At 38.0% G+C, this 25,699-nt stretch overlaps 3 protein-coding genes and 1 long non-coding RNA gene across 5 annotated transcripts; 1 reads left to right on the forward strand and 3 right to left on the reverse strand.

The window, feature by feature from the left end:
* Positions 1–1,601: 1,601 nt before the first annotated feature.
* On the reverse strand, positions 1,602–5,392 carry LOC133715465 (protein NRT1/ PTR FAMILY 2.7-like). The gene is made up of 4 exons (XM_062141974.1): positions 5,045–5,392; positions 4,690–4,907; positions 2,588–3,123; positions 1,602–2,438 (listed from the first exon to the last, which is right to left on the reverse strand). The coding sequence occupies exons 1-4, from the start codon at positions 5,166–5,168 to the stop codon at positions 1,622–1,624; spliced, it is 1,695 nt and encodes a 564-aa protein (XP_061997958.1). The 5' UTR covers positions 5,169–5,392; the 3' UTR covers positions 1,602–1,621.
* A 1,409-nt stretch (positions 5,393–6,801) lies between these two features.
* On the reverse strand, positions 6,802–10,080 carry LOC133715270 (protein RETARDED ROOT GROWTH-LIKE). The gene is made up of 7 exons (XM_062141709.1): positions 9,621–10,080; positions 9,340–9,451; positions 8,191–8,350; positions 7,880–8,028; positions 7,642–7,793; positions 7,246–7,360; positions 6,802–7,145 (listed from the first exon to the last, which is right to left on the reverse strand). The coding sequence occupies exons 1-7, from the start codon at positions 10,043–10,045 to the stop codon at positions 7,005–7,007; spliced, it is 1,254 nt and encodes a 417-aa protein (XP_061997693.1). The 5' UTR covers positions 10,046–10,080; the 3' UTR covers positions 6,802–7,004.
* Positions 10,081–14,403: 4,323 nt separating this feature from the next.
* LOC133714606 (ethylene-responsive transcription factor RAP2-7-like) lies at positions 14,404–17,795 on the reverse strand. Of its 2 annotated transcripts, XM_062140759.1 has the most exons (10): positions 17,039–17,795; positions 16,831–16,856; positions 16,701–16,731; positions 16,515–16,602; positions 16,242–16,408; positions 16,013–16,101; positions 15,821–15,918; positions 15,545–15,655; positions 15,221–15,253; positions 14,715–14,852 (listed from the first exon to the last, which is right to left on the reverse strand). In XM_062140759.1, the coding sequence occupies exons 1-9, from the start codon at positions 17,542–17,544 to the stop codon at positions 15,239–15,241; spliced, it is 1,131 nt and encodes a 376-aa protein (XP_061996743.1). In that variant the 5' UTR covers positions 17,545–17,795; the 3' UTR covers positions 14,715–14,852; positions 15,221–15,238. The 2 variants fall into 2 exon arrangements, with proteins under 2 accessions (XP_061996742.1, XP_061996743.1); XM_062140758.1 differs by lacking the exon at positions 15,221–15,253 and having other exon boundaries at positions 14,404–14,852; positions 17,039–17,791.
* Positions 17,796–23,752: 5,957 nt separating this feature from the next.
* Positions 23,753–25,457, forward strand: LOC133713914 (uncharacterized). Its single transcript, XR_009848325.1, has 3 exons — positions 23,753–24,080; positions 24,626–24,707; positions 24,850–25,457. It is a non-coding gene; the product is annotated as an uncharacterized LOC133713914 (long non-coding RNA).
* The last annotated feature ends 242 nt before the right edge of the window (positions 25,458–25,699 follow it).

Below are 25,699 nucleotides of genomic sequence, written 5' to 3' on the forward strand. Positions count from 1 at the left end.
TAACTTGATCAAAACCAATGAATGCAAGACCAAGTGATTTGGATCACCGAAAAAAAAAATCATCCACTTTTTGCAATCCTGTGGAATGACCGGGGAAACACCCTGTTACAGTGTTACTTCAGTGTTCAACAGAGCCCTGTAAGTAGCTAAGGGGTGAATGATACCAAAGAAGCTACACATGACACTGGAGCACTTCGATCAGTATGTCACCTCTAATGTCTCAATGGCATAAACTAGGTCAAAATGAGTTTCATAATTTTGATTTGGTCATGTGTTACCAATTGTGTGTTCTTGGTCATTGAACTAGGGCTTAATAAAATATATATATATATAAAAAAATAATAATTAAAAAAAAACTTTTAGTCCACCCACCCTTACATATGTCAGTGAAAATCAAACTCATGACATTTACAATGTTGAAATTATAACTTAACAATATGTCACAGCGCACTGGCAAACAAGAAATTATTGACTAGAGCTTAATCATTGCTTTTGCAATTTTTACGTACCCTTTGTAAAATGGCTTGCTCGACTTCACTAGAGGCTTTGTAGATGTGACTCGCGATCGTGTTCTATTTTCAACATCAGTTTAACGGAATCGGGCTAAACCCCAAGGTGCAAATTTATGCTAGGAGGTCGATTCTAGTAAATCAGTACTACGATCATTTCCATCCACTCTTCCTTGCAGCTTCAATTTTTGACGTGCTATGGAGGCCATCGGACCGCACCCCATGCATGCATGTATGGGAATGTTGTTAATAGGATAGTGATGGTGGTAGTGGATAGAGAAGACTGCTATTGCTCAATCTTAATTGGGTTATATAATTTGGAGCAAGTAGTTCTTGATGTTAGCACAATGAGTATGCCTACTGCTAGTAATGGTGATGTGCCTAATACTGGTGGCAGTAAGGTGCCTAGTAATCTAATATGGTATCTACTGTGCCTACTGTACTCGGTGCTACGGTGATAGCAAACCTGTCACAACAGAAAGCAAGGCTCAACAAGCTACACATACTTCACATGTTCTCCAGGCCCAACTCTTGCACACAATGCCTAGTGATAAAGCTAGTGAGCTCAGCATGAGTGCCAGTACAGTTGCATGCCTTGCATGTGATGCTAGCCAGCTCATTAACAGCTTGTGCTACAGGAATGCTCTTGAGCCTCACCGTGTGCAACTAACTTGCATGAAGATCAAATCTGGACCGTTGTGATGGCCACGTGGCATCATCTGCATGCTAATCTAGAATAATTCTCGAGCTTAATTAATTAGCTTTCAGTCAATTAGTATAAATAGCTAGTCTCTCTTTCATTTTGTAAGCTGCTACCATTTTGTAAAATTACCGAGCATCAATACCAGTCTATTCTCTCTCCCATTTTGCTTTGTCGATCGTCTTCATCAGGTTAGGGTTTCTGCCATTGTAGCTTAGTTTCTAAGCTTACGACTCTATGAATGCGATTTCTAGCACTTGAATGGGTTTGTAAGTAGTCATGATAAGAAGACTTTGACAGTATTCTTACGTACTCTCATTTCCTTTAATTCCGTACGTGATGAACAAATATTTTGGGTCCTTTAACAATATTGCAACGTTGAGATCGACATGGATACCATATCAGTATAATTTTATTGCCCAACATTTTGGTTTTGGGACACAAAAAACTTAGCACAAGTTATGTAGTAACCAAAATTCACCACCCCAATCACTACCAACATCCAAAAGACATTATCCAACCGCCCTTGATTTATATCATCTGGCAACCAATTCGTAGTCTTGTCTACCAAATCAGTGACTGCAGTGCTAAGATAATACCCGATTCCAAGTAATAATGAGATCATTGCAGTGGATGTACTTCTCAATGATTTTGGAAATTCTTGATAGCACAATGAAACTTGTCCAGGGAAATGAAATGCCTCACCGATTCCCATAACAGATAACGGTGCCACAAGCCAAAAGGCGGACATGGGCACCTCTGAACCAGGTTGGTTCATAAGGCTATGTGATCTTACCACTCCAAGTCGTCTTCTTTCGATTAGGGCAGCCCCAATTAGACAAATAATGTTGATGATGTGACCGATCCCTATTCGCTGGATCGGTGTTAAAGTTCGTCCAGTGAGATTCTTGTACTTGAGGAGTATGAAGCGGTCAATTATAAAGATGGAGATCGCTGTGGCTAAGAGGGCGAACACTAGGAATGAAGCAGCAGGGATTTTGAAGTGTGGACCAAGGTGTCTATCCATGGTTAGGGCTTGGAGTATAGTGAGGCTGCTTAAAATGCCTATTGGTGTGCTTAGGAAGATGCCAGTAGACCACAGTGGCATGATCTTAATTAGGGTTTTGAGGTCTTCTACTTCTTTCACAGTGCATAGCCTCCATCTGTTTCCATACGAGCCTACAAATTGTTTGTCTTCTTCACTTTTCAAGGCTGCACAGTTCAGGAATCTGCATGGAAAGAATTGTACTCTTATGATATGTGCCCAGAAAACCAATCTTTGCATAATTAATACAGCTAATTAATTAGTTTATTCTTTGTTCTTTATTTTTTTGGGTAAGATTGTCTAATTAACTAATAGATTAAAATATGATCATACCTGATACTTTTAGTTGGTGGATTGTCAGTCATTGCTCCTGCGCCATAATAGTAATCAGGCTCTGTTGAAGTTTCTGATGACATCTTCCTCTTCCGAATTGCTGCAACCAATACTCGTGCTATGCTCAAGAATGGACTCCCCTTTGGTTTTACTTGCTTATAAAATCGTTTCCCCAATAAGAACACCCCCAATCCCACACCATTTGCAATGCAGCAAATTCCAAACCCTAATCCCCATCCCACGTTGTCCTGAATATATACGATGACAGTGCCGCCAAAGACACTGGACATATACAAAGCCACAAAATACCAATTAAAGAAAACCTCTTGATCATTCGGATTGTTGAATTGGTCTGCTCCCATGGTTGCAATTGTGAAGCGGGTGCCTCCAAGTCCTAGTGAAACTAGTGATAATGCTGCATATAGGACTGAGTATTGAAGCTTTGATGGAGCTTGACATGTCATAAGTGAGTCAATTGAACATGGTGAGGGCCTCAAGGAAGGGATAATTGCTATTAGGGTCAACATGATCACACCCTGATGATGAAGGTTTAAGAGAAAATGATTTCGTTGTTTGCTCTACGTTTACGATATATACATATATAATACATGTATAAAAATTCATGCACAAGTGATGGAATAGTTTCGAATATTATGTCTATGGGGAAAATCGTCCGTACAGTACCTGAAATTTGGCTCATTCTAAACTTCTATATCTCACGTTAAAAAAATATCAAAACGGTACCTGAAGTTCTGACCCAACCGAAGAATGGTACCCGAACCCGTTAACTCTGTTACAAAAAGTGACAGCTAAAGTATATTTTTATCTTTTCATGTCTTAATTCATTACTCTGTCTCTCTCTCTGTCTCTCTCTCGTTCCCTCTGTTCTAGCTATTCAAGTTTGGAGTCTTCAGAGTTCAGACTAACCACTCCGCTATCAGTTTACTCTATTTCTCTAATCAAGACCACAGTGGCCCAACAAATCATTGTAGCCAAATCTAGCAATTATACACTGAAACAATCAAAACCCAGAAAGCATAATCTTCAAAAGACAATAATTGCAAGCAAACTAAAACAGATTGGTCGGCAAAAAACATGGAAACTCGCCGGAAATCCCAAAATTCTTCTCCCCTTTGATTCTCTCTCAGGCCTTATCATCTGGACAAACCAACACCATGGATAGGTCGGCGAGGTCGAAAGGAAGCTTCTGACACCAGTGAGACGCCACGACGTAGCCGGAATCGGAAAACCAGCCGGCGAACTGGAGAAATTTTCGGGCTTCTTCCTGCCTCCATCGTCGGTCTTTCAGAGCAGGGACGATGGGGCTCCGGTTCGTGACATCTGGAGGAGTCGAACGACGTCGGTCTGACATCGAGAGATGGCCGGAAAGTGGAGATATCATCGGATCTGTCGTCGCTACAAAAAGGGTCGAGACTGAGGTCGGTCTGGGCTGTAATTTGGTGCTTCTCAAGCCGGTTCAACTTATATATAGTCAAATCCGACGGCTGAGATCAAATGGTGATTAAAATGGACGCTCCAGATTAAACAGCCTTTAATTTCTATTTTTAATTATATTTTTGGATATTTACCAACTTCTAAAAATCATCAAAAATAGCTCGGGTGTCCCAAAAATCCTCTAAAAATTTCTACGATCTCGTAAAGACATCTAGTTTAATCTACAGGCTCGAAAGATAAAATTTGACAAATCAATATATTTTTTTTTTTGCTTTTATTATTATATGAAGAAAAAAAAAACTAAAGGGTGAAGTGGTCATTTAATGATCAAAATTTGTCAGCCATTAGTTTTTGTAATGGAGTTTTCTTCGTCGGGTCAGAATCTCAAGTACCATTCTGATATTTTCTGAACGTGAGGTCAAGAAGTTTAGAATTGGTTAAACACGTCAGGTACTGTACGGACGATTTTTCCCATGTTTTTTATATTGAACAAAGATAAGGGGAATTACTTTTTTAATATAAGGAAGAAAATTTTCGGTGGAGTAAGGTTGTCTTCTACCATCGCGCCATATAAATTAAAGACTTTCTCCATAATTCTCACAACATGTAAAATGGTAAACGGTAAGCTGAAGTTATGATTGATTTACCAGTAAAGAAATGAAGGAAAAGGCACTGACGACAGAAAATATGGTGAAGAATGAATCAGCGATGAAGGCTCCAGCGATGGGGAGGAGATTGGTCGTACCAAGGATGATGTTATTGATCTGTATAGCGGTTATGGTCTTCACATTGAATTTTGTTATCAGAAACACTATCAAATTTGCTCCCCACCCGCCGACTGCTACCGAGAGACCCAACACAGTTGCTGCGCTTCAAAAAAACATGACCAATAATATATCATGAAAGAAGTGTAACCGAGTATATGCACGATTAACACCAAAAGAAAGAATTAGAAAGAAAATGAATTAAGTTGAGCAAGAAAATAAGAGGGGATTAACTAACCAATAACAAAGGGAAAGGTGGTCCAGCCTCCTTTAGAATCCTGATTCTCATCGCAAACCCTATGAACTTCTCCTTCTTCTTCTTTGGATGTGGAGTGGGCAGAGAGCTTCCCTTCAACTTCCATTCTCTCCTTCTCTCTACAGCTTTCTGTATCTCTCTCCCTCACTGATCAACATATATATATATATATATATATATATATATGCAAAATAGTTTGTAAGTCAGACCACTCAGGACCTTGCACTTACAAAGTAAACACTGTAACACTAGATCAAATTGGTGCTATCTACTTTGAGCAACTTCCTCCACAGGTTAATTACTAACCTTGTGTTAGATGACCTGTGTGAAGTCCTTAGATACAGAAAAGTTGCAACAATCATTGACTAATCGTGTTTTATTGTTTCTTGTTTTTTCCTTTGGGCCCTTTGGGTCCCCATCAGACCCCATCTATCCGAAAAGAAAAAAAAAAAAAAAATTAATGTTACGTACATTGCAAATTTACAACTAAAATAACATTAACTCTGCCAACTTCAATATTTTATAGATGCGAGATGATTTTCATCGACGACCTTTTTACTTTCAATAAAACGCAGAAAAGTGTCTTCATGCAAAGCAAAGGCATTATAAAATGGTTTGTTTGCTCCATCGTTTTGACTACAACCATTATGATTCTCATCGACAACCTTTTTACTTCCAATAAAACACAGACAAGTGTATTCATACAGAGCAAAGGCATTAGAAAATGGTTTGTTTGCTCCATCGTTTTGTTTTTTACTACAACCATTATCATAATGGTGTACTAATTAAATATTTATGCACATAGAACGCATGCATGTTTAAATACTAATTAAAATGTGCAGTGTATATCGTCACACATGCATCAGCTAGTCTATCATCATCGGTACACTAATTTGCCTTCTCTTTTTGTTTTTTTTGCCATATATCCATATAGGGCAATTGAAAGGAATCAGAGATGAAGAAAAGAGGAACGATCGAGTAATCGTAGATTTGAATGTGCAGTAGTGCTGTACTGTCGAGAGGAATCAAAGTACAGTGGTAAAAAAAAAAAAAAAAAAAAAAAGGAAGCACTTAAGTGGCAGTAGTGCTGTACTGTCAAGAGGAATCAAAGTACAGTCACCTCCAAATCCAATGTCTCAAACGTGTTAATATCCAAAGACGAGGGATGAAATCAATTTCTGTCATCATGATTTGGTCGAACTTCAAATTCCAATATTGTGTTCCTATTTGGTGTTATTGGTCATTATATATTTCAGCTTTCATAGTTTTTGTCACAGCTACCAAATTCTCCATCAGATTTCACATCACATAACCAAATGGCATGACTTACTAGTGTTCTTGTAAATGCAGCTCATGAGCAATGTTCAGCGCGAGATGACGAAATTGAACATCAGTGACCGGCTGTGTTAGAAAGCAAGTCCCCCATGTCCCGCTGTGTCCTTAATGCGTCTTCAATGTTGAAGCATTACATGAATTCTTTGTCGAACTGAAACGTATATTAAAGACAACGAGGAGGAAGAAAGAAATACGGAGCAAAGAAACCGATTAGGAACGGAAACAAACGAAAGAACTAAGCTACTGAAGGTGGCCTAGTGGTATGTATTTACTATATCAACTTGGTTTCTTTTCACTCTTTAAAAATTAAAAAATATTTGGTTTCTTTTTCCTCTTTTTTCTTTTCAATTATAATATTGGTAATCTCTTCCCCAGAAAGGGAGATGATTGCATGGTCTACCACATTACAAGGGAAATAATTACACATTGACACGAGTATAATGTTATTAAAAGATCAGCGATCATCTTAATCATAAGACCAACTCAAATTTACACATTGAACTGGTAAAATCAAGTGTAAACCGAAACAAAATTGAGGTATACAGTAAGATATACAGAGACTAGGACAATTCAGCAAGGACATGTTTGATCTCACACAACGTTAGTGCTAAAGTGAAGCAAGTGCTGATCTGTGGAGAATGTCATAAAGAGAGAGCATAATCTCAGCACCTATTAGTGCAATGATGAGCCACTCCAAAAAATCTGATTTCCGGTTTTGAAGAATTTCCTGAAGAAAGCGAATATTGTGCTGCAACGGATAGAACAAAATGTCACTTGCAACATCTTTATCAGTTGAACAGCAGTTTTTCAGATTCAGTAACAAGTATTGAGCATAAAGTTTGCTGTACCTCCACAAACTTCAACTTAAAGTCAAGACTAGCAAATCTCTGAGTTAATTCAAATTCATCCCTGAGGTATTCCCATATCTGAGCATATTTGGCATCCTTCCAGGCAATGTCTGATCTGTAAATTAATCAATTTATCATGAGTTAGATCAAAGATACACCAAGTCAAAAATCTTGCAAAAGATAGGATATATCTTTCATTGAAATATTTCAGTTCTATGATAGAGATCCCCTGAAACTGAATCTTGAAATAACTGTAGCTAAGATGCTGCTTGGTAAAGCTAAGTGCTAAATGTGACAGAATTTGGTTCACTGCCCGCACTGTCTGAACCACAACTTAAAATAAGAAAAGCCATGGCAGTATTTGTGGAACCGCATACTATAAGTTAAAAATTTTACCTCTCAAAAAGTCCAAGCTTAAGAATCACATCAGCAAGATTAGAATTTGCCTTCCCCACCAGTTGAAATAGTTTCTTCCTCTTCATCTTAAATTTTCCAGTAGTTTCCATTTCACGATTAATGTCAGTAAACTCTGCAACCATTCCATCAACCTAAAAGAACAAACAAAACTTCTGAGCCTGAATCATCAATAAATGTTGTCACATAATTGAACCTCCAAAAGCTCATAGGGAAATACCTGGCGGACGTAGTAATCCAGAGCAATACTTTGACCAAGAACACTACCAATGGTACGAATACCATCAGTATTCAAGTGCTGCAACATTATGTAATCCAATCCGCCTTCCATCCATGTGTCTAAATCTGGTTTCTCTCTCACCTCATACTCTGATTTCAGAACAAAATCAAATTCAGATTTCAAAAATATTACTAAAAGCTTACATATTTGAAATTTTTAAAAGAAAGGAAAGATTAAAAAGCTAAAGCAAAACATTTCAGTAGAGTATTAACAACATTTATGAAATGATATATTAAGGAAGAGAACCTCACCATCCTTTCTCATTTCAGGTAGCAATCCAGATGCATGTTTTTCCACAATTTTCAAGTACCCATCAATCTCATGTTCACGAACATTAAACAAGACAATGGACCCATATTGAAAAACTACCATGTAGCAACAGTCGCTCCCACTTAAACTAGGACCCAAAGCCTGAAACAAAAAATGCATTCAACTTATTATTTACTAACATAGAGAAAATACAGTTCGCATAAGAAAGCAAGTAGATACCAGACACTACAGAAGTAATCATGATAACAAGGTACCAGATGAGTAGAAGTATTATATTCCCTTTCTATGCTAAGACAGAAGAATTAAAATCAGCCTTTCAGTCAACTGAGGTTTCAACATTTAACAATCTTGACAAGCAAAAATCTTGCTAAATCTTCAACAAAATGCAAGGACAACAAGGTGGTACACCTTCATTGCTTAATTTAGGGTTGGCTGGTGTCTTCCAGAGGCAGAGCTAATATACTTGCTTTCCAATTGCTGTGATAACTTTGGTAATAAGAGATTAAATATGTGATAGTTTTAAGCTAGTAGAGCAGTCATTGTAGATCTTAGAGAAAGTACTTGTGCACGTTATACTTGTGTCATGGAACTAATAAGTTGTCAACGAATTACAAACAAGCTAAAGTGGTTCTTTAAGAAGTGAATAATAACTCGAGAGGTAAGACCATCAGACACCACATTTTTTAAAAAAAAAGTCTTTTTATTTAGAAGAGAAAAGAAACAGGGTACAACTAGTCAGGCAACCATGCAAACCCACAACAAGCTGCAAAAGGACACATAAACCAACAGCGCCTATAAGAAGCCTAAAAGATGTGCAAACAATGTCCAGCAGCAAATTTAGCTACAAAGAAAACCCTTTCTCTTTGCAGAACGATTAATAAGGCATTCCATACATACCACACCCTATGTTACTGCAATGAATTACGGCAATCAATTCTATTTAAAATTTTCATCATGTGCCAATTGAATCAAAGAATTAGTGAGTCTAACTATACATGTCATGCCATACGGCATACCCCAACTACATCCCTACACATACATCCATGTTCTATAATTAACATCTGCATCAAGTGAAAAACAGATACATAAATGACTCTGCTTAAACAGAACCGAAATGATGGCAAACTTACATTGTCAGACTTGGTAAGCTCCCCGAATTTAAACACAACATAATTGGTCATTCGCGACGTAGGAGGGATGAAATTCAGCCTGTTCTGCTCCACCAAGCTTCTCAAATCCACGCTACATTTCACAAACACATTCAAAAGAAAAGAAATTAACAAACCACACCACTAATACACTCGTAACCAATCAATTTGAGCACCCAAAACTACTACAATCCTCTGCATTTTCAATACCTAAACATATAGAACAAAAAAGCTACTAAATTTGAAAACCCAAAATCACAAACCTAGTGGAAAAGAAGTAAGCTCTGACCGGAATATTGGGCTTATCATCCTTATCAACACTTCCTTTGCTGCCGTCGCCGACCTCGGAGCACGAAACCGGCTCGTTCCAGTCCAAACTGCTCTCCGGCGAGGCCGTCGAAACGCACCGCACGGCAAAGAGCCCAATAGCCGGCCCAAGTCTGTGGCTTCTGAGGCTGGGAATCGATGAGGAGGAAGAAGAAGAAGTGTAGGAAGGAGTGGCGATTGAGTGGAAAATTAGGGTTTTGGAGACGGAATTGGAAACGGAGCGCGGCTGGGCTAGGGTCAGAAATGTACGGACGGAGAAGAGAGGCGAGGAAGAAGAAGAAGAAGGAGAAGAAGAGGAGAAGGAAGAGAGGGGAGGAAAGAGACGCATGGTCTTGAGGTGGGCGTCTATGGCGCGCCGCATTTTGGGTTTTTGGGGGAGGAGAGTGACTGTCACACAGTGTTTGTTCTTCTTATATAGTTTTTTTTTTTTTTTTTTTTTTTTGGGGCAAATATTAGAGGGGTTTTTAATTATTTGATTTTTGGGTTTTAACTTGAGCAGCAAGAATCTAGTATTTAAATCAACTTTTTCTTTGTTTTATTTGATTTTTTTTGTACTTTTGTTCTGGGAAGAAATGAATCACTCCAACTAGGTTCATTCAGCCCAAACCACAACTAATCTGGTATGGCGACATGATGCCCATATAATAGTAATGAGTAGTACATTCTCGATCCACTAAGCTAAATCAATAGTTGGCCTCTTTGCTTGACGAGAAGTTTGGTAAACGAGTTCAGATGTTACTAGAGGTATGTTTTGTACTTCTTTTGCCACTCTTTTAACAAGTTAGCTGATACTCAAATGAGATTTGTCATGCTAACGCATGCTATGGGGTGGTGGTCCCGTTTATGAGGTTAAATCAATACGTTCTAAAAAGAAATATTTAAATATCACTAAGATTGATATCATTGATTTCATAAGTATCATACTACATCTCATCAATCGAATCGCTTTTTCGAGAAATACGAGATATTGATTCAATTGCAACATTGATGATAAAGAAAGAGAATTCTTGATTGTTGATCATATGTATAGAACGAATTTCGGGATTGGGCACAGTATAAAAAAATCTTTTAGAAGCATATATTCCTCCGGATGGACGATTAGAGTGTAGGCATAAGGATCTTTACGACACAATCAACAATTCATTTACCTGCTTTAGTCATGCCTATACCATTATCGGTAATGGAAAGAGTGTTGTTAGTCTTATCAATCAATGACAAGACGGACTGAAAGTTTTGGTCACCAACCAAGCAAATCGTTCTCACGAATTTGAGGATTACTTTCACGATTTGCTTGTTTATCTCAATCGTTCAAAATCATAAACAAGCAAATCGTTCTCATAACCACCAGCTGCGGCGGCATCCGATGCCAAAGTCTCTGAAGTTAATAAGAGTTTGCATATATTACAATTTACCCAAATCCAATCATATTTTGAAAGATAGATACTACTGCAAATCTAGAAATTGATCTTCAAAGTGCCATTGGTGGTTCAAGCAGCCATTCTCTTCTTCATCTTCTCCGAAATTTCCAGAGATTTTAACATTTCTAAAGTCTGTCTCACCACCAAAATTTTATTCTTCTCACGCACAAGATACTGGAAAACCTGTCGTCTACTGGAAAACGGAATTGAGGTTTGCTGGGTATTTTGTTGTGCATTTTTCAGAAAAGCTGAACAATCCTCGGGTGTTTTAAAAACCATCATGTGTATATAATACTCTCCCTTTAATTCTGTTAAAGGGTGTCCATGTCCTTGTATGTCAATACCTTTGATTCATATCTTTAGCCATTTGTTCATAACTTCTCTACGGACAGCATGAGGATTATAGAATAAAAATATCACTTTTACTTCCAATTCTTCCAACTTAACTAACTGTATATGGTTAGGCCCATCTTCACTCAATCCGTCTTCTTCTTCAATCCGAGGTAAACGTATATTGCTACCATAGAGGACAATATACAATTCGAGCACTGTATAGCATGACTCTATGCTTGATATATCATTCCCAACACATATAATAGTCAGTAATCCTCATGTTGGGTTCATATTACAATATTTTGATATGAAGAAGTTAGTCATTCCCAAGTATGAGTTCATAATGCAGTCTTTTAACACAAAGAAGTTGAACTCTACTCGAGTTGAGACTTTCTTAGCTGAGTTTTGCTCGCCGTTCTTTTTCATCCGTGCCATTCTTGTTCAATTTGGAGGTGGATACAAAGTATTTGCTATTGTTTTACCACGGGATTATCCAGATTGGGCAGTGGAGGACCTCTTAATATGGGAAGTGAGGACATTTTTTTGCACTTGTTCAAATCTTTTTTTTTTACATATACCCTAGGAAATATTTTTAGGCAGCGCATATTTAGTTCCCCCTCTCTGTATTTATTTTTTATTCAATAAATTATCCTCGTTTCGTCGAGGTTCATAAAAAAAAAAAAAAATTGTTTTTGGTCAAAAAAAAAAATGAACGCGTTTTTGTTTCTTGCATTTCAAGTTTGGTCAGGGTAGACCACAATGGCTATCCAAGTTTGGTCAGGGTGGACCACAATGGTCATCTAATATACTAATATCTGATTTAACTATCCCAATTGTGTTATGCAATTTTTCTTTCTAAAAAAAAAAAAAAAATCAATAATTTTTTTTATCACAGATGGTTAAAACTAAAGATTCATTAAGAGTGTCTCCAATTGTCATAACCTCTTCGGGATATAAGTTTTGATCTATACATGTAACTACTAGAGAAACCGTGAAAGTAATCCTCAAATTCAATATGCCAAAACATCAAAGGGAGATTATAACTCGGAAAATAACTTAATATAATGACACTTTGGACTAAGGTTAATCCAATATAGATAACAAAAGTGATTTTCTATGTAACAATGGTGAACTTGTTGGATTGTTGGAGGTTGGATAATCCCATATAACATGGTGATAAAAGAAACTAAAATTTATAAGTAGATGGTTTATTACTAACTGCAAATTTAGATTAAACTGAGTTATGAAAACAAGATGATGTTTTGGGAACAGTAAGTAAACTTCAGATGTAGAGGAGGAAGATCCATGTTATAGGAAGATGTCACTGGACTTGGTCGGAGATGTATGGGTTTCGCTGTAGATGGCCAGCTTTGACTGGGATTGGCTGGCTGGCTGCCAAAGATTGGATAAAGATGAAGGATGTGGTTGATCTTGGCGAATATGTGTATTGGGATGTGGCCGAGGTCTCTATCAAAGTTGACATCAACTTATCTCACATGTTAACTCAATAAACGAATGCGTTTATTAAGTGATCGAGTTAAGAATAATATTTGCATTGTGCCTATTAAAAATCATGTGGACAATTTGTGTTCACACTAACCCGACTTATAATGTTATCTAATTACAAGAGACAAGAGGTAGACAGACACACATAGAACATTCATCCATTTGATTGATATGTATATATCTAATTGCATCCACTTCATGAATGCTGCATTTTTAACACTCCCTGGGATTGAATGGCTTGAAGGATGGTGAGTGTTCTACCTCTGATATATGAAGCTTTCTGTTTTGTCAACTAGCTTAATTACGGTTTTCATCTTTCCATTATGGACACGATGAAACAAATTGAGTTGAGCCAAATCAACTGGTTTATAGAAACTTCTCTTGATTCGGTGGAAAGAAAAGATGAGAGTCGAACTCTTCGTTGTGATCGAGGTACTAGATGATTAAGCTAAGAATGAGCATACATCATGTAAGATTTCAGTATTCAATTATACACACAACATAGAGATCTACTTGTGATATTACATTCCTCCATTATGTAGACATCCAATCAAATAAGTGCATCCACATGATTGCTGTATCTTTCTGTCCATTGTTTGGTAGCTGGAACTCATTGATTGGTGTGTGCTTCTCCTTCTGTGGTGGTGCTTTTCTTTCCCAACTAGCTTAGGTGTACGTAGTTTCCATCATTTTCCATTATGGACACAAATGAAATGAGAGAAGAAAGAGAATCGAACTCTTGTTATGATCTGGTTATTAAAAGAGTAAGCAAAAAATGAGCATACATTACCTACGATTGGCTTATCTAATCTTTGCAAACCCAAATGGGTGGACAGGTTGGTTTTGGATTTTGCTCTTAGTCCTCATGTGCACATTGTGCTAGTTTCTAGAGCAACTAAAAGACAGAGCTCTAGCCATCAAAATCACAATAACTGGGACTAGATTTTATTTGAGCTGTAGAAATGAAATGAAATTAATAAATGTTCCATTGATTCTCGTATGGGTTTAAAAAGGTTGAGCATCAGAAACCAACTACCACTTCTCTGTCCAGCTTGCAACTTGAATAGATTGAAGTTGACCGGACATGACAGATTATTTAGCAACATTGATATGAAAGCCTTCTGCGGTTCTGCCACAAGGTCTGGCGTTGATATAACTGAGTTTCATAAAAATTTACTTCCTTACAACTTAAAGAAGTCCAGCATAGAAAAACTTCTGTATACCCTGCCGAAATAGCATTATCTACGGATATGTTTTTTTTTTATCTTGTGCTTACATCCAAAACAAAGTCATTTTTGGGTTAGGAGGCAAGCATTTTGCGTCTAGCGCTTAGTATATGGGTATCAGAAAGAGATCGAACTTGCAAGATGAACACATGCATTTGTTTTCTTCTGTTTTTCTTCCCAGCATCCAAGTGGTATTAATCATTAAGGTTAATCCAGTATTAATGTGGCTAGCTATGTAATGGCAAGGATAGCAACACTCTTTATTTAATTGACAAAACTGAAGCTCATATGCAACAGTCTACAAAGGAATAGTTGGATAACAGCAATCTATATATATATATATATATGTCTGACAATATGATACACATCCAAAGCAATAGCACTTCTGCACATTACAGACTAGTGTTTAGTCAAGATCTGCCTTTTCTCTAAAGCACAATTACAAACTGGTGGGAAAAGGGTGGCGCAGATTGTAAGTAGAATTGTCTTGGAGAATTGGTGGAAGCTGGTTAGTGGCTGATGGAGGTACGGTAGCTATGGAAGATGAGAATCCTGATGATGCTGCAATAGAGAACACTTGCATTGGAGTAACATTGTTGTTGTTTCCGTTCATTTGCCATGCCCAGTTTGAAAACCTTGGTGAAGAAACCGCTTGGATTCTCTTATGATGATCTGTTGCCATTTCCTGCCATCAAAAAAGTTTGATCAGCACATATAGTTCAATATCGCTGCATAATTAAAAATGCATTTTACACAACAAAATGACCAATTGGATTATTTCACATACATGGATTAAGAACTCCTATCATGATTTGTTGATGTCAAATCCTATCAACCTCAATTGTATATTCTATGACGTCATGGCATTATAGATGAACTATAAGTCTATAACATGATTGGAGTCAGATATCAGAAGCACTACTTGTAGTTTACTGCTACATTCAATCTAGTGAGAACATGCAGTCAAATAGAGGACAATGATAAGTGGGAAGTCATAAAAAGTAGCCTAACCCTGCACTATCGAAAGCAAATGTTAAGCCTTTTAGTTCCTACCTTAAAAATTTGACCTGATTAGGGGTTCGGATCCTGCAAAAGGCATTAAAGAGACTCATTTGGATTCAAGCTCTACTTGCTGATGTTTAAGCATTACTTGATGAGGTTTACGTACTACTCAAGGAGAGAGTTGGAACACTGCCTGATGGTTATATCTTCAATCCTAGCTAAAAAAATTGTCTAAATGGCACATGATTTAGTGGATGCATAAAAGGCTAGTCTTCAAACTCTCTCCTCTATATGATACTTCAATGCAGATCAAGCAATAGCAGTGTGCATGCCTATCCATCTATTCCTAATACAATAGGGAATGTCGAGTAGTACCTCAGTTTTATGTAAGAAACCCGGATATATCTCAGAATAGGCAGGATGCTTGGATAGCATTGCTATAGCATTAAGTGGTTGCCCCCCAGCTGCAGAAGCAGAGCCATTAACCTGTAAAATTAGGCACTACTCATCAGCAATTACATAATAAGAATCTGCACACAAGAAAAAGACTGTCTGAAGTCATTAGCTTCATGCATTCCCAAAATATCCTCGACAAATGAAAATAACATGAATGCATAAATTCTAAAGTAAAATTGGGAGATTAAGATTTACCATTGGCTTCTCTTTGGTAAGTATTTCAAAGGCTTTCCTCTTTTGGCCAGTAGAAGGCTGAGAAATCCCAAGGCTCAGATCAAGATTGTGACCACTGCCTGCATTTATAGAAATACCAAATTCATTGTACCAATTCTATAAATGAATATGTCATAATGAGAAAGAGCAGACATTGGTTTCATTTAGGATTACCTTCAGTACTGGCATCTACTACTACCGCCCCTTCATAAATACTAGGATCAAAGTTGGTAACTCCTTCCCTTCCATTACATTTGATCAACCTGAATTCCAAGAACCAATAAAGTTAAGTATGCAAAACGACCATTCTCAAACAAAACAAAACAAAAAAAAAGTATGCAAAAAGACAACCAATGTGGCTGAAATTTAGCATCAGTTAAAGTGGGGTAGTTTCGGTTCTCACTTATTCCCAGGAATTAATTGTCCCATTCGAACTTCGAATGGACCAATTTTGGGCACAGCAGCGGCTGCTGCTGCCGCCACGCCTCTCAATTTTGAGTTCCCACGAGAGGCTCCATTGCTTTGGCGACGAAGCACGTGCACGAATTCTTCTTTGTTCAGATGCCTCATCTGCCAAACATTCATAGTACAGAAGATTAGTAAAGATTGATATGACACCCAAAACCACCCACCCCCCAAAAAAAATTTCAAGTCCCACCATGACTCCATTCTATACCTGTTTCAAATCTTCCTCATAATCGCTTAGCACGAAATTGATATCAGCATCAACTCCTCGAAACTTGATTGCAGCTCGATCATACGCCCTGAAATCATCAGACCCAATTTAGCAAAATTGAACAAAATAAGCACAAAACAAAACATGTTCATCAGAAAATTAAAATTACTCAGCAGATATACTCACTTGGCTGCAGAATGAGCAGTGTCAAATCCACCTATATAACAAAAACCAAAACAAAACCCAATTCAAGTTAGACTCAACCCCTCAACACATAACCAATATTTCTATTTAGAAAATGGTATGATCTACTTACCTAAATAAACTTGCTTCCCACAATCCCTATACAACAACAAAAAACAAAACCAAAAAAATTAAAATCATTATACATAGATTAGTAACCACTTAAGCATGAGAAATTTCATGTATACCACAATGAAATCGAATGTGAGAACAGAGTTGTAGAAGATTGTATAGAGAGTACATAAATATATATAATACATATAACTTTTGTATACACTGACCATATATGCGATTCCCACCGGCCGGTCCTCCGGTAAAACGTAACTCCCCGGTACTGAGAGCTCCGAGATCTCGGCCCCCGGCGGCTTTTCCGGGCCTGCTGCTGTTTCTGCTGCACAACTTTCAGCTCAGCCTGCCCGCCGGACTCAGCAAACGACAAGTTCAGCCACTGAGGCCTCGATGTCGAATTTGACGAGGCCAACAGTTCCAGCTCTCCTCCTCCTCCGCCGTCTCCGGTCACCGGAAAAAGCGGCTTTGTAGCAAATTCAGGCGAGGGGACAATCTGGTCCTCTTTGTTGTTGCAAAGACCGTGTTTGTCTTTCTTCAAAATATCAAAGATGAATGGGGAGGTGTTGTTGGAGTAAGAGTCTTCCTCTGCATTGACCACAGAGGAGTCTGAGGAGCCGGAGTCTTCTCGGAGCTTCTCGGCCTCCAAAGCTCTGGCCTTATCATCGTAACTGGATTGATCAACAGTAGAGCTAATGACATCAACATTAAGATCCAACATATCTGTCTACTTTGCTACTCTGGTTCTTGAGCTGTGATCCTTAAAATCTTCGAAACCCAGAACTGAGTTGCAGAGACCAATTTCAGGGATAGGAGGAATAAAGATGAGGTAGCAAATATGGCATGAGAAACTGGTTCAAGAAAGTGAAGGCTAAAAAGAGAGAGGGATATGGGGCAGGGAGGGACGTGTTAGCTGTGAAGGGAAGAGAAGAGAAGAGCTGTTACACTTGTTTGTGTTCCACTTTCGTATTATTATATATTTACAGGGCCTTCTTGTTGTGTTTTGTTGTTCTCTGCTTGAATCATTTTCATCTCCATGTGATTATTATTGCTAGGAGACAATAGAGAGTTTAAGGAAGTTAAAAGTTAAACTCTCTCTCTCTCTCTTCCTCAATTGATTTTCACTATTGTTAGGTAGTTGTGGTATTAGTAATAATTAGGTGAAGTGACTTGAGCTAACCCAAAAGCATGAAAACACCATAAAGATGCTGGATTGATTATTAATGGACAGGATACATGCCATTAAAATGCTTGTACTCCACTCTAGGCATATGAACAGGTAGATTTTTTCATGGACAAATCAAATCGATGGTATCATTTTCATTGCAAATTCGATCTATTGTAGTTAATTTTAAATTAAGTCACAGTTTGAGAGAGTTACTCGAACTTCAAACGATGACGTAAATACTTTGAACGATTTAAGTCATAATCTCATGTAACGTGATTTAATTAAGACAAAATGTGTGTACTTTTTGTTCGAAACTAAAGAAAAAAACATCGTTTTAGATCTTCAATGAAATAAAATAGTACTATCATCTTTTATGACATTAATTTTAGGTAATGTCAATTGTTCTGTGATGTCATTATCACCAACCTCTCCTCAGTCCTCACCCTTAATATAGCAAAGAAAAGTTTGTTGGCATTCTGGATCTCTCTGCATCCTGAGACCATTTTAGTGCAGAAAGCAAGAACTTGATTTCAGAAGCAAAAGTCTTTTCACCTGACCAACATAGTAAAACCCCATTACCATTAACCTGACTCCAAGAATTCAGATTCACAGAAAAGGAATGTTTAGAAACTAGGAACAGTCAAAATATGAAGGAGGGTATGAGGTCAGGTCCAATGTTAAAAAGATATTTCCCTAATTGGAAGTGATCGAAGGTCAACATGAATCCGAATGCTTGGCCAGTGGCCGCGTTCAACAATTTTGGCTGGTCAATCCCTCTGTGAATTCTCACTCCATGCGTCGTATCATATTCTAACCCTTAAAAAAAAAAAAAAAAATGGAAGATTCTCATATCTTGATGGGACCTTGGGGAGCAAATGGCAAGAGGGGATTGGTCCAAAACCTCCAAGGATATGGACGGAGATATCAGAGTCTAGATGACCAAAAATAATGGCAAAATTGATCATAGGCAAGCTTGACTATGTGTACCACCACATATGGGTGAACCTTTCACTATGGAGGACCACGGATTTATATATAATCTATTTTTCTATTACGTGTGTTTCGTTTAATATTGGTCCCATGAATTAGAGGGATTCAATAAATCCAACAGTTGGAGAGCTTGGTAATCACCTAAAGTAGCTAAGGTACAAGGCTTCCCACAGAACAAAGAAAATGTTATGAGAACTATATAGTAATGATATGTATAGCAATGTTTTTGGCCTTTTCCCCACCACAAATGATTCTGGCTCTAGTAGTGTTTTTTCTCCATGGTAATGTGAATGTGAAAATGGGTGTTTTTCACATGGCATATAGAGTGGTCTTGGACCGTGAGTTTTGGTTGGTCGAATTTGGTTAGAGCTAACAAAGTGGAGTTTTATAGAGTTCAAACCTATAGGTGTGCGTGGAATTATCTAAATTGTAAATAGAGAGCTCAAAAATTCATAATTATATAAATTTCAAGTAATTCGATTAAAAAACTGTCACGTGAACAATTTAGATATGAAGAACTTAAAATCTTTTTAGTATTGGAAAAAAAAAAGTCACGATTAAAACAAAAGTGAAGATTATAAGTTAATTACAAGAGTGAATGAGATGAAAAACTTTGGAAATGCATAATCATCACTCTGTTTATTCATTTGTGTTCTTTAAGGCAACTTGAATATATAAATTCCAAGTAATTTTTTGTTATTATTGCAAGATAATATTGCATTTTTGGTAGTCGGACGATGAACGGTCTTCTTATACGGGATTTTGTCCTTTCCTTAAAAACATGATCCGATGACCGACGGTTTTGCAAAAGCATGCACTGTTATCTTCCTTCTCTTTTCTAGCTACTTCTCTCTCTTATTTTACTAACAAAAGCAATTACGTAACCTTGTGTATACTACACAGTACACACATACCAGAGAGTTCATCTCTCTCAGAATCAAAAGTTGAATTTCAGATAAACTTAGGGTTAGCCCCCCATTCTGATACAGTGATATGGTTGGGTCAGACATTAAAGCTCTCTCTTCGTTTAAAGTAATGAAATGGTGTTGTCATGGGACTAATGATCAGAAATGTACCTTAATATTCATGTGGGATGTTGAAACTTGAAAGTTGCCTGACATTTTTTACTGTGCGTTTTCTTGCTCACCATGTTTTAATTGCTGGTCCTTGTTCAACTCGATCATAGATATGGTTGCAATGGAGATCTAGAAAACTGTTGTATTTGTAGCCAATGAGATGTGTTACAACGTCAGAATATATATCCAATAATCAAGGTCAATGTCGACTTTAGTTTGTCGGTCGGCCGGCTGGCTAGGTCAAGTAGCCGTCGTTTTTCTTCTTGATTCTAAATTTTCTATAGTTGTTGGGAAGGCTTCCTACTCTGTATTGTATTAATTGTATGTGTTCCTCTTTTTAGTTCCAAGAGATTATGAGAAAAATCAGAAATACTTTTACGTTTTCGCACCAGGATTTGAGCTTTCATCTTTTATCTTGTTACCATTTTTTATCTTGTTATTGTTATATGTTCAAGTCTTCAAGAGTCTATTTATATGCTTTTAGCGAATCTTCTGAAATAGTACCGAAATAAAGGGACCCGTTATTTCGATGTATTTGTTGTCTAATAAGTGGACCTAGTTTTATATACCATTGTGGGTACTAACACATTTTCGTGTCTGTCTATAGATGGTAACGGAAAAGTATATAATGGTCATTCTGATTTGAGATGAATGATATTGCTATCCTTTTGAGTTTGATTAAAAAAAATGTACTTTCTATCTTTCTTTTTTTTAATCAAATCCAAATCGAGCTACAATATGTCAATATCATTCATCTCAAGTCAAAATAACTATTGCATACCATTCCGCTGTCATCTATAGATAGACAAAAAGATGTATTTTTGTATCCACAGTGGTACATATAACTAAGTCCACTCTATAGACCTCAAATACCTCGAAATAGCATAAATCCTCTTTCAGTACTACTTCAGAATATTAACTAGAAACACATAAAAGTGTATAGGTCCCTAAAAAATTAGAAAATTATTGAAAATAGACTAAGCTACTAACATAGAGCTCCGTAAAAAAAGTAGGAAATTAATAGAAAGAAAAAAAAATATGTTGAAGTGTTGAACCACACTAGTATATTGAGTAGTTGGTATGGACTATCCAATTGAGTTGGTATGTGCATAGTTGGTCATCGTGAATAAAAATCTTGCAACATTTAAAGTGTTCAAGTACATAAAGAATATGTGTCTGGCCCAAACTCTAGGTTACTTGACCTAGTTGTAATAGGGTTTTGAATTAGAGATATTCTCGGAGATATTCAAATATATCTGATTAATTGTACGATTATCTTTCCTTGTACAACTCTGATTCTATATCTTGTAATCCTCTATATAAAGAGGTCCCTATTATCAATGAAAGTACGACTTAATTCTCTCTCAATTTTGGTTTTCCTTAAACACGTTATCAGCACGAGCCCTAACCTTAGTTTCAAGAAGCCAAAAACCCAAAATCCTTTTTCTGGTTCGCTGCCATTCGCCGTGCACTTCTCTTACGCGCCCGTGCCCCTGTTCCTGTTGCAAGCCTCTACCGCTACTAGCCTACGCACAAGTTTAGTCGCTTGCCCTTGCAGCACCGCATCCACCTAGCACCAGCTTCGTCAACTGCCTTAACTAGGATTGCAAACCAGTTGCAATCCTAGCTTAGGATCGATAGCACATCTCTGCAGCCTAACGTTGCAAGCCAGCAAGCACTCTAGCAGCACACCGCGCCTGCCACGCATGCCCACAGCTCGCAATCTGCCAGCAGCAGCCCCACGCGCCTCTCGTCTGCTAGTTTCAGCAACTGGGATTGATAGCAGTCTGCAATCCTATAACAAGGCTCGAAACCACGCTGCAATCCTACAAATCGGTTGGCCTACACTAGGACTGAAGTTCGTCTACAATCCTACATGTTTGATTCGCCTAGGACTGAAGCTCGTCTGCAATCTTACAACGAGGATCGAATACGCTCTGCAATCCTAAAAGGTATGGTTTACTAAAAGTTCCTGTTTTTGAAGTTTTTATTTCTTTTCTCTTCTTTTTCTCGGGGACTTGCAAACTCCCTTCTTCTACCCCCCTTTCTTCATCATAGGGGAGACCTAATTAAGCCGAACTGAGGGGGTTCATGCTCACTCCAAGCTTGGAGCTTGTTGAGATCTCCAAAATTAGAGTTTGTAGATAATTTATGATCGACCACTTACGTCATTGTTTCGATCTAATCTAATACCTCATTGAATTTCTTGGAAGCGATTACGCTCAGAAATTCCTAATTTCTTGGAAGCGATTATGCTCAGAAATTCATAATTTCTTGGGAGCAACTACGCTCAGAAATTTTATATGTTTTCGTGGTAGCCTTTTACGCTCCGAAACTAACCCTAATTTCTTGTTCTCTTTCAGGATAAGTAACCTGAACAAATTGGACTTTGCTCCATTGGGATCAACTGGCTCTGGATATCACAGGTGGGTTCGTGATGCACGCCAGCATCTCAAAGCTGATGAAATCTGGATATGATTCTCGAGCCTTGCCAAGACGTGCTAACTGTTGAGCAAGCTCAAGTTTTGGAAGCAAATAGAGCAGCCTTAGAGGCAAATAAGGCGAAAGCCATCATCATAATGACTCGTCATATGGATGATTTACTCCAGTATGAGTGTATGAATGAAGAAGACCCCAGAAGGCTGTGGGTCTCACTCGAAGAAAGATTTGACAACGTCCGTGACTCCCTGCTTCCTGACCTAGAAGTGAGATGGCATAGCCTCCGCTTCTGTGATTTCAAGTTAGTTATTGACTACAACTCGGAAGCACTCCGCATTAAATTCTTAATGGAATTCTATGGTAAAGAGATCACATATGCGATGTTGATTGAGAAGACTATCTCTACCTTCCCCGTCTCTGCATTGATGGTTGCTAAGAACTATCGATTCGATGTTACTGCAAGAAGGATCACAAGGTTTCATGAGCTTGTTGGAGCTATGAATGTCGCTGAGAAGCATGACAACATCCTTGTGAAGAACTATAATTCGAGATCCGTGGAAACAGAGCATATTCCGGAATCCAATTATAGTCGCGCCCATAAGAGAGGGCGCCAAGAGCGAAACCCTAATCTTATGGATACTTCTGGACGTTCTGGTCCATATAATCGCTCTACCTGGGAATGTATATGGATTTGATCCATAATTACGCATGTTCGAAAAATTGTGGTTTGAAGTCTACCACGGATAAGCCTACGAGCATTTAGGATAATGCTGCTTGTTTTGAACAAATGAAGCAAAACTACATCAAAAACGACAACACCAAGGATAATCAGCAACAACAGACTCTCCTCAAGATCAAAGTGAACTAGGTCCGATTTGAGGACAGTGTGGCAGACTTGCTCACTAAGTCATTGCCTAAATTCCACTTTCGAGAAACATGTTGGTAGCATCGTTTGCGGAAGTTATCCGAACTCCCATGACCATTGTCATCATGGGGAGATGCAGACATCAGGGGAAGATGTCTACATGTATGGTCTCGAAACGTGAAGGGTGTGTTGTGCTCTTTTTCCCCTTCAATCGAGTTTATTTTTGTCTCACAGGGTTTTTGTTTCTCGGCAAGGTTTTTAATGAGGCAACAAGAGGAGCACCACGTTTGGGCGACACAAAGGGGAGTGTTAAAGTAAATCCAGAATATGTGTCTGACCCAAACTCTATGTTACTTGACCTAGTTGTAATCAGGGGCGGAACTACTTTGAAGGCTTTATGGGCTGAAGCCTAGACAACATTTTGGGCTAAAAACCCTTAAGTATATATACTTCAGCCCATACCAGCCCAAAGAAAAAATATATATTAGAGGTTTGATTCGCGTCATCGCGTGTATCCCATCTCCCAGCCCACAGCAGCAGCAGCAGACAGCCTCTGAGCCTCACGCATCCAAAGTCCTCCCACAGCAGCAGACAGCCTCACGCATCCAAAGACCAAAGTCCTCACTGTCTCTACTCTCTAGTGTTTCGATGGAGGCACGGAGGTTATCCGGACTCCGGTTAGGCTAAATCGATTGAAACAACTCAAGTCTCAAACAAAGGTATGAAGCTCTAAACCTATCGATCTCCCCTGTTTTGAATTTGTGAATTGTGATACATCTCTGTTCAGCCTGGTCGGTCACTTCTTCTTCTTGATCTGCTTTTCCCAGTTGCCGATTATGTTTGTGGTAACAGAAATCCCAAATCTCCTGAGTTGGGCTTTTGTGTTATTGTGTATAAATTGAGGTTTGGGGGGAGACTGGAGAGAGGGACTGAGGGAGATAGAGAAAGAGAGACTGAGAGAGAGAGAGAGAACCCGGTGCCCGGTGGTTAGCTGAGGAGTGAGGCCTGAGGATCTTGATTCTTGATCTGTTAATCATGGTCGGATTGGTCGCATGGTCGGTCATGGTGGATGGATCATAGTCTGTCACTCAGTCGGTGCCTTGGTGGATGGATCACAGTCAGTCACTCAGTCGGTGCCTTGGTGGATGGATAGACCGATAGAGTGATGCACTGATGTGGTGATGTTTTTTATGTTAGAATTACCGACTGATGTTTACTATGTTGTGATTATTTTTTATTTAAAGATGTGCATTTTGTGTTGCAGATTGGAGAATTTTGAGTTTTGGTGATAGTGATTGGGTTTATGCACAATACTGAGATCGTTGTTGATGTCCTTTCCATATCTGGTTAGTGTTACTAACTTTATATTCTTTAGCTTGTCTTTAGCCTGTCTTATTTATTTTCGATCATTTAAATGTGAAGATGTTTGCAATCTTGCTTTGAGATTTTATCCTCATGATTTTACATCATATGATATGCTTGCTCTAGATATGGAGTGTGAGTATTTTCTAGCAGATATTCGTAAGGATCCAAGATTTGCCAACACAACTACTGTGTCTGATTTGTGTCGACGGTTAGTTGAATCAAGAAAGTCAGTATTCTTTCCTATGATTTATAGATTGATTTGTCTTGTACTAACTCTGCCAGTTTCTACAGCAACAACAGAGAGAGCATTTTCATCTATGACCATCATAAAAAGCAAACTTCGAAATAAGATGAAAGATGAGTTTTTTTGATAATTTGATAGTTGTCTACATTGAAAATGAATTTTCTGATAGCATTGATAATGATTATGTGATTGCTGAGTTTGAAGTGAGTGGATCTCGGAGGGTACGATTTAGTTAGTTTATTGTTGTTTTACAACAAATGTATACTTGTAGTTTTTAATTTACGGGGTTTGGTTTTATGGACCTCCGTTGTATGTTTTGATCCAAAATAATAAAGGCGTGAGGATGAGCCTCCCACTGGGTTCCAAATCTAAAAAAAAAAAAAAATTATTGTGCCCTTCTAATTAGCCTAGACAGGAATTTGATCATGGTTCCGCCACTGGTTGTAATAGAGTTTTGAATTAGAGATATTCTAAGAGATATTCATAGATATCCGATTAATTATACGATTATCTTTCCTTGTACAACTCTGATTTTATATCAGTATATCTTGTAATTCTTTATATAAAGAGATCTCTATTATCAATGAAAGTACGACTCAATTCTCTCCTAATTTTGATTTTCCTTAAACATACAGTAAATATTAAACAATAAATAATAGCCGCAAGAATTATAACCACTTTGCCTCTAAAAAGATTCTTTCGTCAAACTATTTGATCGTAGAGACTGCA

Source organism: Rosa rugosa, chromosome 6 (assembly GCF_958449725.1).
Source record: "Rosa rugosa chromosome 6, drRosRugo1.1, whole genome shotgun sequence".
NCBI lineage: Eukaryota > Viridiplantae > Streptophyta > Magnoliopsida > Rosales > Rosaceae > Rosa > Rosa rugosa.

What these genes read in the sequence shown, in the direction of transcription:
- LOC133715465 (XM_062141974.1), bottom strand. Translation starts at nt 5,168, where the DNA reads ATGGAAGTTGAAGGGAAGCTCTCTGCCCACTCCACATCCAAAGAAGAA. An exon ending in TTTCCTTCATTTCTTTACTG is followed by an intron (nt 3,124 to 4,689) that starts GTAAATCAATCA and finishes CTTCATCATCAG; the next exon opens with GGTGTGATCATGTTGACCCT. An exon ending in CCACCAACTAAAAGTATCAG is followed by an intron (nt 2,439 to 2,587) that starts GTATGATCATAT and finishes CTTTCCATGCAG; the next exon opens with ATTCCTGAACTGTGCAGCCT.
- LOC133715270 (XM_062141709.1), bottom strand. Translation starts at nt 10,045, where the DNA reads ATGCGGCGCGCCATAGACGCCCACCTCAAGACCATGCGTCTCTTTCCT. An exon ending in GCTTACTTCTTTTCCACTAG is followed by an intron (nt 9,452 to 9,620) that starts GTTTGTGATTTT and finishes TGTGAAATGTAG; the next exon opens with CGTGGATTTGAGAAGCTTGG. An exon ending in TTAAGTTGAAGTTTGTGGAG is followed by an intron (nt 7,146 to 7,245) that starts GTACAGCAAACT and finishes TATCCGTTGCAG; the next exon opens with CACAATATTCGCTTTCTTCA.
- LOC133714606 (XM_062140758.1), bottom strand. Translation starts at nt 17,544, where the DNA reads ATGTTGGATCTTAATGTTGATGTCATTAGCTCTACTGTTGATCAATCC. An exon ending in ACTGCTCATTCTGCAGCCAA is followed by an intron (nt 16,603 to 16,700) that starts GTGAGTATATCT and finishes TGATGATTTCAG; the next exon opens with GGCGTATGATCGAGCTGCAA. An exon ending in CAATTAATTCCTGGGAATAA is followed by an intron (nt 16,102 to 16,241) that starts GTGAGAACCGAA and finishes CTTGGAATTCAG; the next exon opens with GTTGATCAAATGTAATGGAA.